This window comes from Corapipo altera, unplaced genomic scaffold (assembly GCF_003945725.1).
Source record: "Corapipo altera isolate COAL_440 unplaced genomic scaffold, ASM394572v1 50, whole genome shotgun sequence".
NCBI lineage: Eukaryota > Metazoa > Chordata > Aves > Passeriformes > Pipridae > Corapipo > Corapipo altera.
The window spans coordinates 10,747,516-10,761,095 of record NW_020884889.1 but is presented as its reverse complement, the minus strand read 5'-3'; the positions used below and the strand labels follow the sequence as shown (position 1 = coordinate 10,761,095).

Sequence of the window (13,580 nt, the reverse complement as noted above, 5' to 3'; positions counted from 1 at the left end):
TCAAATGGCTATAAGGTCCGTTTGACTCCACTGATTCAACACAAATGAGAACTACCATAGTACACACATGTTAAATACTGCTTCTGAAGCTGTGAGTCAGTTCTGATCCTAAGAGACTGAAACACAAACAGTCTAAAAGTTTTCTTCTTTGGGCTTAGGACTTGTAAATTCACATTACTGAGTGCCTTCTGTACCTTCTTCTCTCTGAACACCATTAAATGCTTGGCTTTCTCTGCTATAGGCCCTAGTGTCATTTGCTACCTTTCAAGCACCTTTCTTATCTATCTTTGACTTATACAAAGAGCCTCAGTTTTGGGGATGAGGAAGTAAGTGAATGCACTAATAGGATGTAACATTGTAGTGTGGAAAAAATGGCCATTTGCCAGAGAAATGGTAGAAAGATGTTAACTGATGTTACTACCTGTACTGATTAAAAGAGATAATTGTTATAATGGTATTGTAAGATGGTTTTCACTTTACTTATAATACTTTGTAATTAATGCTGAAAATAGTCATCCTTAGGGAAATCTAATAATTACTGTTATTTTCTGTTGTAGAGAGTTTTGCTGAAGCAAGAGAGTACTTTGGCTGTTCATAAAACTAATTTGGTTTTTTAATTGCAACTGCCACCTTTTTTTTTTTTCTCCTAAAGCTTTTTTTTTTTTTTTTTTTTTTAATGTGTACTGGGTAACATAGAAGATAAATCTTGTTACAGAAACATCGGAAACATTTTCTCTTTTAGTCTTGCTTTACTTTTGCCTGCTATGCTTGCTTCTCATTAGGGCCCTTTATCTGAGCTCTGTCAGAGGCATTAAGGCATTAAGGTTTCAGTGTTGCTGAATACCTGAAGTGAGTTCAAGTTCTGATGCACCAAGCAGTTTCTGTGGGAAGCTCAGTCGAGGCTGGAGAACAATCACGTGGGATTTAGATGTAGTTAATAGGAATGATACAATCTCCCTTCCCCTCCCCTCCCCAAACCTTCCCTTCCCCCTGCCTTTTTTTAAAATTTAAATAGTCTGAGTCCTGAGTGGCAATGAAATATCTGTAAAACACAGAGCAGTGTGGCATGTGGTGTATTTTTAACAAGATTTTTTAATTGTGCCATTCAGCAGTATTGCAAAGCTACTAATCTTCTGCTATAACAGGTTGTTGGAGAAGACTTAAGTGAAGGAAATGTAATGGCTGTTAAGTGCCTTGCACCCATGGCTTTCTGCAGGCACTGAAGCCCCTGACAGTGAGATTTCACTGTAGAGGTTTTTTGTCAAACCTTTATCAACTGAAATCTGAAAAAAGCAAAATGTGTATATGTAATTGTGTTGAAGGATTCTCTCTCACTAAGTCTGAGCTACTGCTAATGCTCAGATAATTATTTATAATACAAAGCAGTTAAATAGCTAGCTGTTAATTTTGAAATTTGAGGGGTTTTCCTCCCCTTTTACTGTTCTGATCTAATGGTAATCAGTTCAATTTGGAATTGCTTTGTTTTCTTGGTAGGTTAAATTCACCATTTCTTCCTGTCTTTTTTTTTTTCTTACTGTAGGCCCTCCAGGTCCCCCAGGTAAGACACTTGGATAATTTCAGTAACATTTTGAGGTAATTAAAACAGTTGCTGGTACAAAATGTTGAAATGTAGAAATGCATCTTTCACAAAATACTTTTCCTTTTCTATTTAGCATGAGGGAAGGTTGAATGCCTGCCTTTAGTTTTTGTATTTAGGTCAGCTTGTGCCCCTTCTGAGGCCGGGGAGGTTTTAGAAATTATAATTTTCTAGTGAAGGGAGTAGAATATTTAATCAAAACCAAATGGAATTAAGAGTGCTTAAGTAGCATTTAGCTGAAGAGAGGAGTCTATATACTAAAAAATCCAGAAAAAACGGATATTGTAATTTAACATCTCTTTAAAAGTATTGATTACTGACTGCACACTTCCCCCATAGCTTTTCCTCCTTTCTTATTTAATTCTCTCCCCCTGTTCTCACTCAAGTGTTGCTGTATGAATGTGTACTTGCTTTCTTTGTGTGCTGCTTTACCTGTGAGTCTGTTTAGAGTAGTTCTCTGTATCAGAAAAGTATGAGTTATGTTTTTCCAGGGTTCAATATATATATAAAAACATACTACATGTAAATGTAGTAGATTTAAGGATAAATTGCATTTAGCAGTGAAAGTTCAGTTGTGCTCTTTGGTTTCATCAGGGCCTCCTGGACTTGATGGACTGCCTGGCTACAATGGATCAGATGGAGTCCCAGGCATACCAGGACAAAAGGGAGAACCAGGACTAAATGGAAAAAGAGGAAAAATAGGTAGTTTTTTAATGGTTATTTAAAAAAAAAACCTGACTTTTTTTTTTTACTGCTATATTCGGATGTTCTTTCTTGTAGACCTTTGTACAGGGAGAAGGGTTTCAAAGTTTACAAAGAAGGTACATGTTACAGAATTCTGTACCATTCATAGCCTCATACTAAGCTTCGGCAGATTATTCAGACTTACTCTACAGTGAGGAAGATGGTATATATACACCATAGAATATTGCACACTAAAATTACTGAACTCACTTAATTGAATATCCATATTCTGAACTCACTAGTAATTGCTATTATTGTAAGCATATTTCTACTCCCTCAACCTGCCAACATCACAGCCCTTGACTTCAGACTTTTTAAAAAGAAAGCCAGAGTTTGGGGGTGAAAGTTGTTATATATGTTACCACAGATTTGGTTTCAGATTCAATGCTGTGAGATCTTAAAGCAGTACTTGATTTCTCCACTGATTTACCTGGGGCAGACGAGCTGTGTGAAAGTGCTGATGGATAACTGGTGCCTCCAAGGCAGAGGGAGAAAGCAGCAGGTGGTGAATGGGAGGAGGGGAAGGGACAAAAGAGCATCAGAATGGTGGAATTAAGAGAGGATGGAGAAGAGGAAGGGTATGTTGATGAGCAGGCAGGCTGGTGTGCAGGCTGGTGTTTGTAGTGACCCATCTGTTATTCTGGCTTTTCACATGGAGCTGTGTGGACTCACTGGCAGGTGTAAGTGGAACAATTGCCTACCATACCTTGAGACAACATGTGTTCTGTCTCTTCAGTATCCTCAACGAATTTTTAAAATTGGAAATGAAAGTGAGAACCAGTCTTCAGAGAGCCAGGTGGCGATTGTGCCAGGCACGTTTTGGATTTCAACCGCAAACTGTAGTTCTTCTTCTGATTACGCAAAATCAATTTAAGTAGTAAAACCGTAGTAGAAAAACAAGCAGTTTCTTTTCCAGTATTAACAAATGTAATTTATTTGAAATCTATGCCCACAAGAACACTGACAAATTTCTATTTGTAAATATTTTTCTGTCTCCTAAAGTGAGAAAAAAGTGCCGCAAAAGTAGAGGGTGGAGAGTTTCGATGTGTCAGTTGTACAAACACACGTTTTTTCCTATTGCAGAACTAAATCACAGAGGACAAAGGAATATCTTGTTAAATATATGAATTTACTACATGACCAAGTGCAAAAAGTATGTGGGTTAATCATGCTTCTAGCAAGTGTAGAGTTACAACAGCCACAGAAAGCATTGCTAGGCAGCTGTATCTATGTTCTATTGGGACGGTGGAAAAAGTTAAAAGTGCAATGTGTGTTGTAAAGTTTGTGCCTAATTACTTTAAAAAAACCCCTAGATGAGCTATGACAATGCCTTTCTTCAATGTCTTACATATGTGAAATAAAGGTATGACCTCACATCTTTCCACAGTATTTCTACTTATCCAGAAATTCTCCTGCCAGTGTTAATGAGGCCCAGGCCTGTGTGATCCGTGTTCAAAACTCAGAGATCACAAGGTAGAGAATATATTATTTGCACCAGACAAATTGCACACAGTTTCCTTTCATATTAGGTTACAACATTTCTTTGAAATCCAAACAAATTACAGCTACCCAGCTAAATACAGGTGAAAAAAAATAACTAGAGTGAATATGGTTTGCAGTAAAAATATGTATTAATTGGTGCTTAATGCTGGAGTAGAGTTCTTGGTACTGAAATACTTTTTATTTCTAGGTCTGCCAGGACCAAAAGGTGATCAAGGACAGAAAGGAGAACCTGGAGAAATGGGTTTACCTGGCAAGGATGGTATGCCAGGAGTAAAAGGTGCAAGAGGAGCCAAGGGAGAAAAGGGGGATGCAAGCAATGATGTGATATTAGAAGGTATGAAGAAGTGCTCTTGGGAGTTCTCTTGCAACAGTGTGCTTGACAGGAAAAGATACCTTCCACTTCTGAAGCATGAATGTGATGTGCAAGAGCAGGGCCAGCCAGTATAAATATGGTATACACACACAGTGAAGTTTGAGTATTGCTGTGCCCAGGAGATTGTTCTCTTTGTAATGCAAGTCTTCACAAAAACTTTTCTACTTGGGCTTTAGGTTGAGGTGTTTGTGAACTCCACTCTTTCCAATACACTTCCAGACAGCTGACCTTCTCCTGCTCTTTCTTTCAGTGTGGTTTTATTTCTCTATTAGAAAATGAGGATCAGATATCCACTCCGGAATACATGAAGCAGCCAAACTGTGTAAAATTATAGCAATGTAGCATCTGAAGTTGAGGTCTTAGAATGCAGTGAGAAAAAGGTAGCAGTGCTATACAGCTCTCTAATGTGCCTGTAATCCAGACAGATAAAATGCACTGGTGACCTTGTGAAATTCTTTATGGTTCAGCTTCCAACGACCAGCATTCCAGTGTGTATTGCACCATATTTCTGTACTCAGAAACCTCTTAAGAAAGAGAGAGGCTGTTTTAGAGATGTCTCCAAGTCTGCCACATGGTTCTCTGCAGGTTGCCTGTTGTCTGTGCAAGGCCTGTGACAGGACTCTGTTTTGTACACAGGTGCAAAAGGTGAACCTGGACCACCAGGGCCCCCTGGACCACCTGGACCCCCAGGGCCTCCAGGTAAACGTAAAGGTAAAGCTAAAGCAGAGCTTCAGGAGAACACATGCAGCAGCACATGCACAGGTTAGTTCTCCCCACTGTTCTTTTTTGTATTATGAACTAGTTCAAGATTAAAATATTGCTTCAAGTGTCACAAAACAGTAAGCACAGGTTTAATTTCGCTTGGCATCAGTAAAACTGCAAACTTAAAGCTGAATATATGTTTAGGTGTTTTACTGAAATATGGCTTGGATAAGGCAGCAAGTTACCACCTGTACAATATTAGTCTTTTCATTGTGCTATGCTAATGGTCAGGCAAAGTGTTAAAAAATGGTGGTTTTCTGTTAGATGGGATAAATTTGGAAAGTATGAGAAATGCAGTTGAAATTTTTGGCTTTTAAATGCTGAATTTTTAATTTTACATGTAGATACATCACCCTGATTCTGAATATTGAAGTATCTGAACAGAGCCCAGAGGGACTCCCTAAAACAGAAAGTAGAGAGCTGGAGCAGAAATCTCATTCTATTTGAAGTTCAGAAATGCATGAAGTACTATAGGAGATAATTGAGCCATTTGCTCATGTGGCCTCTTTTCAAGTGTTGAAGCAGCCTGAAGTGCTTTGCAGGATAAGCCTTCTGATGGATTTCTGATGGATTTGAAATCGCAGTGTGCAAATGGGAGTTACAGTCAAATAACTCTGCAAAGATGAGATCTTCCTCAATGAGCTTTTATGTTTTATGACTTAGTAAGCCATGAGATCTTATTACCAAAATTCAAAGAATAACCCAGCTTTTATAATTAAATATTCATATCCTTTTTAAGGAAAGAGAATACACATACTGATTTACAACTGTAATTAACTTATTACATAAGAATACAAGACTGGTTTCTTCAAATTAAATTTTGAATTGGGTAAAACTTTTTTTTCTTCAAAAAAGAGAATAATTAGTTGGAAGCTCGGGTGTATTTTTTCTCAATGGTACTGTTAGTAAATTCTAAAAAACCAAAACATCTCTGCTCCAAACTGCCTTGCTCCATCCCTCCTCCAACAGACCAAATCAATAGTTTTAATGTCTTGTAAACTCCACTAACTCTCAACCAGAACATTTTATGATAGGAATCAGTAGGATATTTATCTTGGTTTTTTGATGGAAAGAAAGTAATGAAAATTTCCCATAAGAGTCTCTGATTGAAAACTGTCTTTTTAATTTGAGTTGCTGTCTGATTGATGCAGCTGAAAGGCCCTCAGAGTACTGCAGCTATCCTCAAACACAAATAGCACACTCAGCTTTGCTGCACTGACCTGCTCCCTGACTGCTCTGTAGCCTTAGATAAACTACTGTACAGGGAACCGCTCATCCAGTCAACTGCATCTATCAGACTCAGCCCAAGAAAATTAACTTGTGCATTGCAACTTATGATTTCTGCTGAGTGGGTTCCTTTTTTGAGATTTTCTGACAATATTTTGTGATCAGAAGCTTTAAAGGGATCCAGAGGGACTGCTAGATTCCAGCTATAGGGCATTGAGCTAATCATGGTTGGGTTGACTGTTTAGGCCTTTTTTGGAGATACACTGTGATCGCTTGCAAACTTTCAATGTCATCTCACCAAATGCCTTAGATAAAAGGATGGGAGAAATACATCTTGTTCTTGCTTCGTGTTGGAGTAGTTTTCTTCCGCATGAGCAAAGAGAGGACACAACCTAAAGGAAAAAACAACAATTCAGTATAATCTGTCCTTTCTTTCCTCAATGTCATGGTGCCCTTTCAGCATTACTTTATTTCATATTTTTACTATCTTTCTCACTTAAATTTCAGCACAGATCTGTAAATCCCAGAAATATGTGGCAAAGAAACAAGAAGAATATGTGTCTAAAAGAATTTGCAGCCTGTATATCAAGCAGTGTGCAATATGTAAGGAGATGAAAATTAAGGATGGAATTAGAAAACAAGGCTACAATGAAATAAGGATATCTTCAGCAAAAAGCTGAGAACTGTTCTCTGTGGTTATTCCTGCTAAGCAAACTGAAATGTGTCATGTTGTTTTAAGGGTAGAAGAGGTACTTGGTTTTACAGAAAAAGGTGCATAAATAATTTAATTCAGGCCTTGTTTTAATGGTAAACTCAAAGGGAAAATCCAACCAATGCTCCTCATACTGTTGAGGGGTGGGCAAAAATGTTTCCAGGTGTTTGTTTCTAATGTGAAACATTTCTATGCCTGTAAGTATCATAATGCATCATTTCCCTCAGTCTTTCACACTGCTGCTTCTGTGGCATGAGTGGCTGAGCTGCAATCTTTTGTGCTCACTGTATGTGTTAGTGCTTTATTGCTGTCTTGGGCTGGAGTGTGGCGATCTGGGAATGATGCTTTTGAGTTTAACAACCACTCATTCCCAAGAAAATGTTTTTGGTATTACTGTGAAATCAGCCGTTTTCAATCTACCTCAGTTGTGTAAAGTTATCTAAGGAAAAAAGGGTAACTGTCTTTCTAAGCAGCTACTCAGGAATTCATAGCTAAGGAATTAAATCTGTTGATTTAATTAGTTACTCCTCAAAGTTCACTGTCAGCCTGACAACCTCAAGGAAACAAACCAACCCAAACATTTCATTTCCTTGGCAGGAGTGAGAGCAAATCTTTCCTAATCTCATTTTTTGACCAGACCAACCTGAGCAGATTTTTTTCTCAGGTGAAACAAAATCCCAGTTGTCATCCTTTTATTTTAGTGGAGTCACTGATGTGCACATCTGTCACGTGCATGTCAAACAGAGAAATGTCTGTTGTCTGTCATGTCAAATAGAGAAAAATGACATATTTTACCATTTCTCCCTCAATTCCAGGTGAGACATGTGATGTACCAAATGATGACACCCTGGCTGGAAAAGCTGAAGACAGAACCCCTGGTCCTTCAAAAAAACCTGGTAACCTGCTGCAGAGCATGACTAAGTGATACTTGCTGTTTTAGTGTCATAGATCATGGACATGTGCTTTTTTTTCTACTAGAATGCGTCATAACATCTGTGGGAAGTCCTGTTCACTTTGTCAGTGTTCAGCAAACATTCGGAACTTGGATGCGGGAGCCTGCAAATATAAGTGATGAAAGGATTTGGCTTACCATGCATTTCTTAGGTATTTTTAGTAGTAGACATAATGAAAAATCCATTGTTATACTGACACTGCTTCCTTAATCCCTTCAAATTAAAGTAATAAGTACAATGGGGTTTTACCAACATCTTTTTCAGAGTATTTTCCATATTACCTGTATAAAACTTGACTATAAATATGGTTGTAGGCATTTGTAGTGTCAGACATCTTCAGAGGCAACATCAGATTTTAAAAATAGTTTGAAGTTTTCAGTTTTTTTTTTTTTAACAAATTCAAATTTAAATGCCTGCTGTTCATGGTGTTTTATTCTTTTCTTTCAAGAGTTTCTCTTTTCTATGGCTTTACTTCTCTAAATTGTAGCTAGGATTTTTGCCCTTTCATTTAGCCAGGCATGAAAATGAATCAGTTTCTGCATTGGATTTCTACATTAAGAGCAGGAAAATGCCAAGGACCTAAGTGGAAAAAGGAAATATTTCTGCATATATATCAGCTGTGTTCAGAATGAGGGCCCATTAAGTCTGTGGGAAACAGGCTCTTGCTCATCTCCTATACAGTTTTTTTTGTGTGTCTCTGGATTACTTCTTCACATTTCAGCAAGATGAATCATTATTGAAAACACACAATACAATTGTTATCTGTCAGACAGTTGATTGAGATTGACTTTTACTGAAGACTGAATTTTAAAACAGAGATTTCAAAATTAGATGAACCAGATGGTAGTCCCTTTTTTTTCTCGTGTTTTCCCCTTTGTTTAGGAAACTCTATAAAAGAATATGAGAATTCCAATGCCTTGCTGAATGACAGCTACAGGATCATTAACATCACGGGATTCTTTTATGGATGTGGTCATGCAGTACAAAACAATCATCTGTACTATCAGAAGGGAGGAACTAATGTCATTCTGAAGTAAGTCAAACACAGTTGTCTTAAAGCAAGTGATGGTGTGGAAGGAGGAGCGGTGGGCTAAAGTGACAGAGGTGAACCTCAGAAAAGCAGAGAACTTTCCTGGTACAGTTTTGTGTTTCTTTCTGATCGTAACTAGGAAGAATGGTGGAATGGTTCAGAACTCTTTCCAGAACAGAAAAACTCATTCTTTACAATCTGTAACTACAATGTGGGCCACCAGCCTTCCATCTGTGTGTGCAGATGCCGCAGAAGGAGGGAAATTGGGAGGGTAGCCCAGGTCCACTACTCTGCTGTGATCAGTTCTTTAGGCATCAGAACTGAACTGTGTCTAAGGGGTTCACCTCTGCAGTTACTATGTGGTAGGGCAACTGGGCCTCAAGATGAACAAGATGCCACACGCAGAGATGACAACAGATTTTTCTCTTGGCTATCCTGGGGTCCAACAGGTTGCTATTATACATTACATTGCTGTGGGTGTTCTTCGACTTGGATTCTTTCCTGTGTTCATAATTGCAAGAAAGAAATGAGAACTGACTAAGGAATTTGGATATCAGAAAAAGGCATTTGATTTAGAAAAATAACTTGTGCATCTACCTGCACCTGAGTAAGAACTGGTTCAGCTGCAGTCTGGGAGGCACAGGGGGTGGCTCTGCAGAGCTGCTCTCCGGGCTGTCCCGTGCTGCTGGATGCTGGAGCAGAGGAATGCACTGAGGCACCAGCTGAGGACGTGGTGACCTGGTGAATTGCACATTCCACTGTGGAGGAGTGGCTCCAATGTTTGATTTCCTTGTAATAAGAAGTTCCTACAACTCTCCCGATGTATGTCCCTGAACTGGAACTGGGAATTACGTCTCTGTTTCGGTTTCTCCTGAGGACAGAGACAGACAATACAAATCAAACCCAAAATCTCACCTTGTGGGAAGAGCCAAAGACAGACAGTCCAAGGGCAAATGAAAGATTGCGTGTGCTTTCAAGTTCTTACACGACCCTGATGTTTGAGCCAAGAACATTTACTATACTTTGATGTCTATTCCCAAGCAGGTGTGAGTGCTGCCTTCCTATATTCATGTGGATGCCAAGGAATGTGAGCAAGCTGTGTGGATTTTATAATATTTATTCTGCAAAGACAAGCTCACTTTTTGGCAACCTCCTTCAAATACCTTTAGGCTTTTTTTCTGTAAAAGATCATCACAGTCTAAGCAATACATAGTGATAGGGCAGAGATTCCTCAGCTTTGCTTGGGTACCGTTAATTGAGAAATGCTTTCATGTACAGAAGAACACAAACTATTTGTGGAATTTTTAAAACCTCTCTAAGGAACTGCTGAGAAATGGCCTTTCTGTTCAGTTATTCACTCTGAGATTATTTGTCTTCAGCACAGATTGAATGAGGCACTATGAATTCTATGACAGTGAATTTTATGACAGTGAACTCCTTGAATTTGGGCTGCATAAAAGCTTCTTTTTTATTGATTTAATGGAAGGAATGGGTGAGGATCGGGTTGGCTCATCTTGCAAATGTTGAAAAAATATTTAAAAGGAGTTTCTTGTCATATTTAAAAGCTGGCAAAGCTAGGTTTGTCTGACCTTTGGCAGGTTTTCTCATGATGGTCAGATCCCTGACATTGTTTCATAACATGCTTTCTCACCTCTGTTATTTTTGGTTGACTTCACTGCTTTTAGTGATCAGAAAAGTGTTTGCAGCTTGAGTTCCCTGCAGTTGATGAAAGTATTACACTGTATGTTGTCATTGACCCCAAGGTGTCAGATGATTAAAGAATTTTGCAGACTGTCCTTGACTGGGGAGCCCAAGAGAAACCCGGGAATGAAACTTCACTTTTCTGCTCCTTTCAGGATTTTCACATATAACAGGAAAAGACAGTTGTGTGTTGCAGGTCTTGCACTTTTCTAATGAATCTTGAGGTGTTTTTTTTCTTGTTGGCTCTTTATAGAAAAAAATCCTGAAGAAAAACTGCATTTCTGAGTGACTATTCCTGTCAAGGGCTGTCCTTCTAGTCCTTGCATGAGGTTATTTACTAACATGAAGCAACTAACAAGATTAACTGGGTTGACACATACATTTCTCAAATCTTCTCCAGCCTTGAAGAGTTCTTTTATTACACATAAATGCTGCTGGAATATGGAGTTGCTGCAGATGTGAGTTTTCCAAAAGCTGAGGGAAAGTATCTAAGTTGGTCATTCTTTATTTTTCTTATGATGATTTTTCCAGTATATGCTATCAATGGCCTTTAGACTGAAAAATTATCCTCCCAGTATTCTTCCTTCTATTATAAGTTCCTGGATCTGAAATGTTCCTGTGATTAAGCCTGTCTTCTCAGAAAACTTGTAAGTGTAGCAGATTCCTGTATGGAGTAACATTTTTTCTTCCTCTATTGGAAGAATGGAGCTATACAGTTAGATAGAAGTCAGACATGAAATGTACTTCTTTATAGAGGGCACTATTTAAAAAGATTAAACGTTCTCCCTCTGCCTTTGCTAAAGTATGGTGTTATTTGGTGGTTAAATGCTAACTGCAGATGTGTCTCAATAGAAGCTGATTAGCCTCTAGTAGAGGAACACAATTTAGTTGCTCACTGCTGCTGCCCTCAGATTATCATCATCCTAAGGAATTTCAAGGAATGAAAACAGTTTTATAGAGATGAAACATTCAGGCTGTCCTGTTGAGGCCAGCATGAGGTCAGAATTTTGGCTCTACAAAAATAGAATTTTTATTCCTTTGATGTCTATTTGACCAAATCACCGTGTTATCTGAACTGTTTTCAGAAGAGGAACTCTAAGACCAGGTGAACCTGCCCAGAATTTAAGCTGCTTTCGTCACTCTCATTTTCTCCCTTTAGTTCTAGTCAAAAGCAAACTTATGTACAGATTCCGTTTCACAAGTCTGGGCCTTCACCTGGTATCCAATTCTTTTTAATATCCATTCCTTTTAGCTGCTTCTTTCATCCAAGTGATAATACAGCTCACAGACTAAATAAAGTGAAACCTACCAAAGCAAGTCCATGCTCTTATGCACCTCTCAGATTGGTTATTACTTTGGAATTTTCTCCTAGTGTTTTGGAAGGTTCTTTGAGAACTTAATCTTAAAAGACATCAGAATGGTCCTTGAACTCAAGTGCTTTCAACAACACTTCTATCAGTAGTAACGCGCTTGGAATTGCTTCAGCCAAACCCTGTGCATGGAAATGAACTTTAACACAGTGCACTGAGTCCTCACTGTATCTCATTGCAGATTTGGGCTCGACAGAGCATCGCTGGGCACTCTGCTCATTGAAAATGCCCTACACCATGGGCGCAACTACCTCTTCTCTAACTCCAAGACGTATTTCAACATAGCAGTGGATGAGAAGGGGCTCTGGATTATCTATGCCTCGAGCACTGATGAAAACATAATGGTAGCACATATTGATGAAGAAACGTTTTCAGTCATTCAGCACATCAACACCACATATCCAAAGTCCAAGGCTGGTAATGCATTCATAGCATGTGGCATTATTTATGTTACTGACACTAAGGACATGACAGTAAGTTTTGCTTTTGATTTACTGAAAGGGAAGCAGGTTGATGCAAGGTTTGATTTACGGTCTTCACAGTCTGTTCTTGCTATGCTTTCGTACAGCCTACGAGACAAGAACTTGTACACGTGGGAGAACGGGAGCTTAATGGTGTACCCTGTACATTTTGGTAGATGAAAATATTTTAACATGCCATGTATGGGAGCCATGCTTGTCTAAATAATCTATTTAAAGCTCTGTGACATACACATATGGGTCTCTTCACTTGGCATCATTTTCTGTTTACTGATGGTGGTTTGTGAGTGTGTCTAAAAGCAAGATCAGGTGCCTTTGTATAAACACACTTCAGTTACACAGGCCATCCTCATCTTTTTAAAAAATAGCTGTTCACTATTGCAGCTGGCAAACAGTTAGCACAGACTTGCTTTTGTTTCTCCCCTGTTATTCAGCTGATAATTGTATCTAATGTTCATCGATTATTCCACGGTCATGTGCTCAGCAGAGACTATTTATAACTTTCAGTTGCGATCATCTTCTCTGCAATCATTTTCTAGTCAGTGATTATGGTCTAGTATAAATATCTAAATAATGAACTTTTGTGTACAAATACCTTTGTCACTTTCATTTAATTTCCACGGATTCTCAGCAAAGATTTTTTTCTGAACAGAGGTTTACAGCTGTTACAAATAAGGGGGATGGAAAGAGTTATTTAAATAGAAAAAAAGCTGAAAGCTTCCCCTTTGACGAGCTCAATCAACTGTTAGTAATCAAAAGCAAAATCCAGCCAAAGTACAAGGAAAATAGGAATAATGACATGAAGTACTGAATATACATTTTGTTTCATAAATGAAGAATTGGAAGAAAAGTACCAAGGTTTAAAATTGAAGAGAAGATGTAACATTTATGATTAAAATTTCATTTTTAACAGTGTTTGCATTTTGAGTGTTGCTGCAGACTCTTCCTTGCCCCTCACTGTCATGTGAACTACACCATTATAACTTGTTTATAATTGTATTTAATAGGGCATATTTCTAAAATAAAATGTCCCCACATTCATCCATACAAATGAAATCATAAAATGAAGGGTATATGTTTTTGCTGCTATTCTTAGAAAAATAAAGTAGCTTAAGCAGGAATACATGTA

The 13,580-nt window shown here is 38.3% G+C and overlaps 1 protein-coding gene across 3 annotated transcripts in view; it reads left to right on the top strand.

Moving 5' to 3' along the window:
- Positions 1 to 13,580, top strand: part of GLDN (gliomedin) — a 37,875-nt gene extending 24,295 nt beyond the window's left edge. For all 3 annotated transcript variants that reach the window (XM_027644176.1, XM_027644178.1, XM_027644175.1), the window contains exons 3-10: positions 1,541 to 1,558; positions 2,192 to 2,299; positions 4,032 to 4,178; positions 4,854 to 4,979; positions 7,734 to 7,814; positions 7,897 to 8,022; positions 8,754 to 8,904; positions 12,154 to 13,580. In XM_027644176.1, the coding sequence (XP_027499977.1) occupies positions 1,541 to 1,558; positions 2,192 to 2,299; positions 4,032 to 4,178; positions 4,854 to 4,979; positions 7,734 to 7,814; positions 7,897 to 8,022; positions 8,754 to 8,904; positions 12,154 to 12,613 (1,217 nt within the window). In that variant the 3' untranslated portion in view covers positions 12,614 to 13,580. The remainder of the gene's footprint in view (positions 1 to 1,540; positions 1,559 to 2,191; positions 2,300 to 4,031; positions 4,179 to 4,853; positions 4,980 to 7,733; positions 7,815 to 7,896; positions 8,023 to 8,753; positions 8,905 to 12,153) is intronic.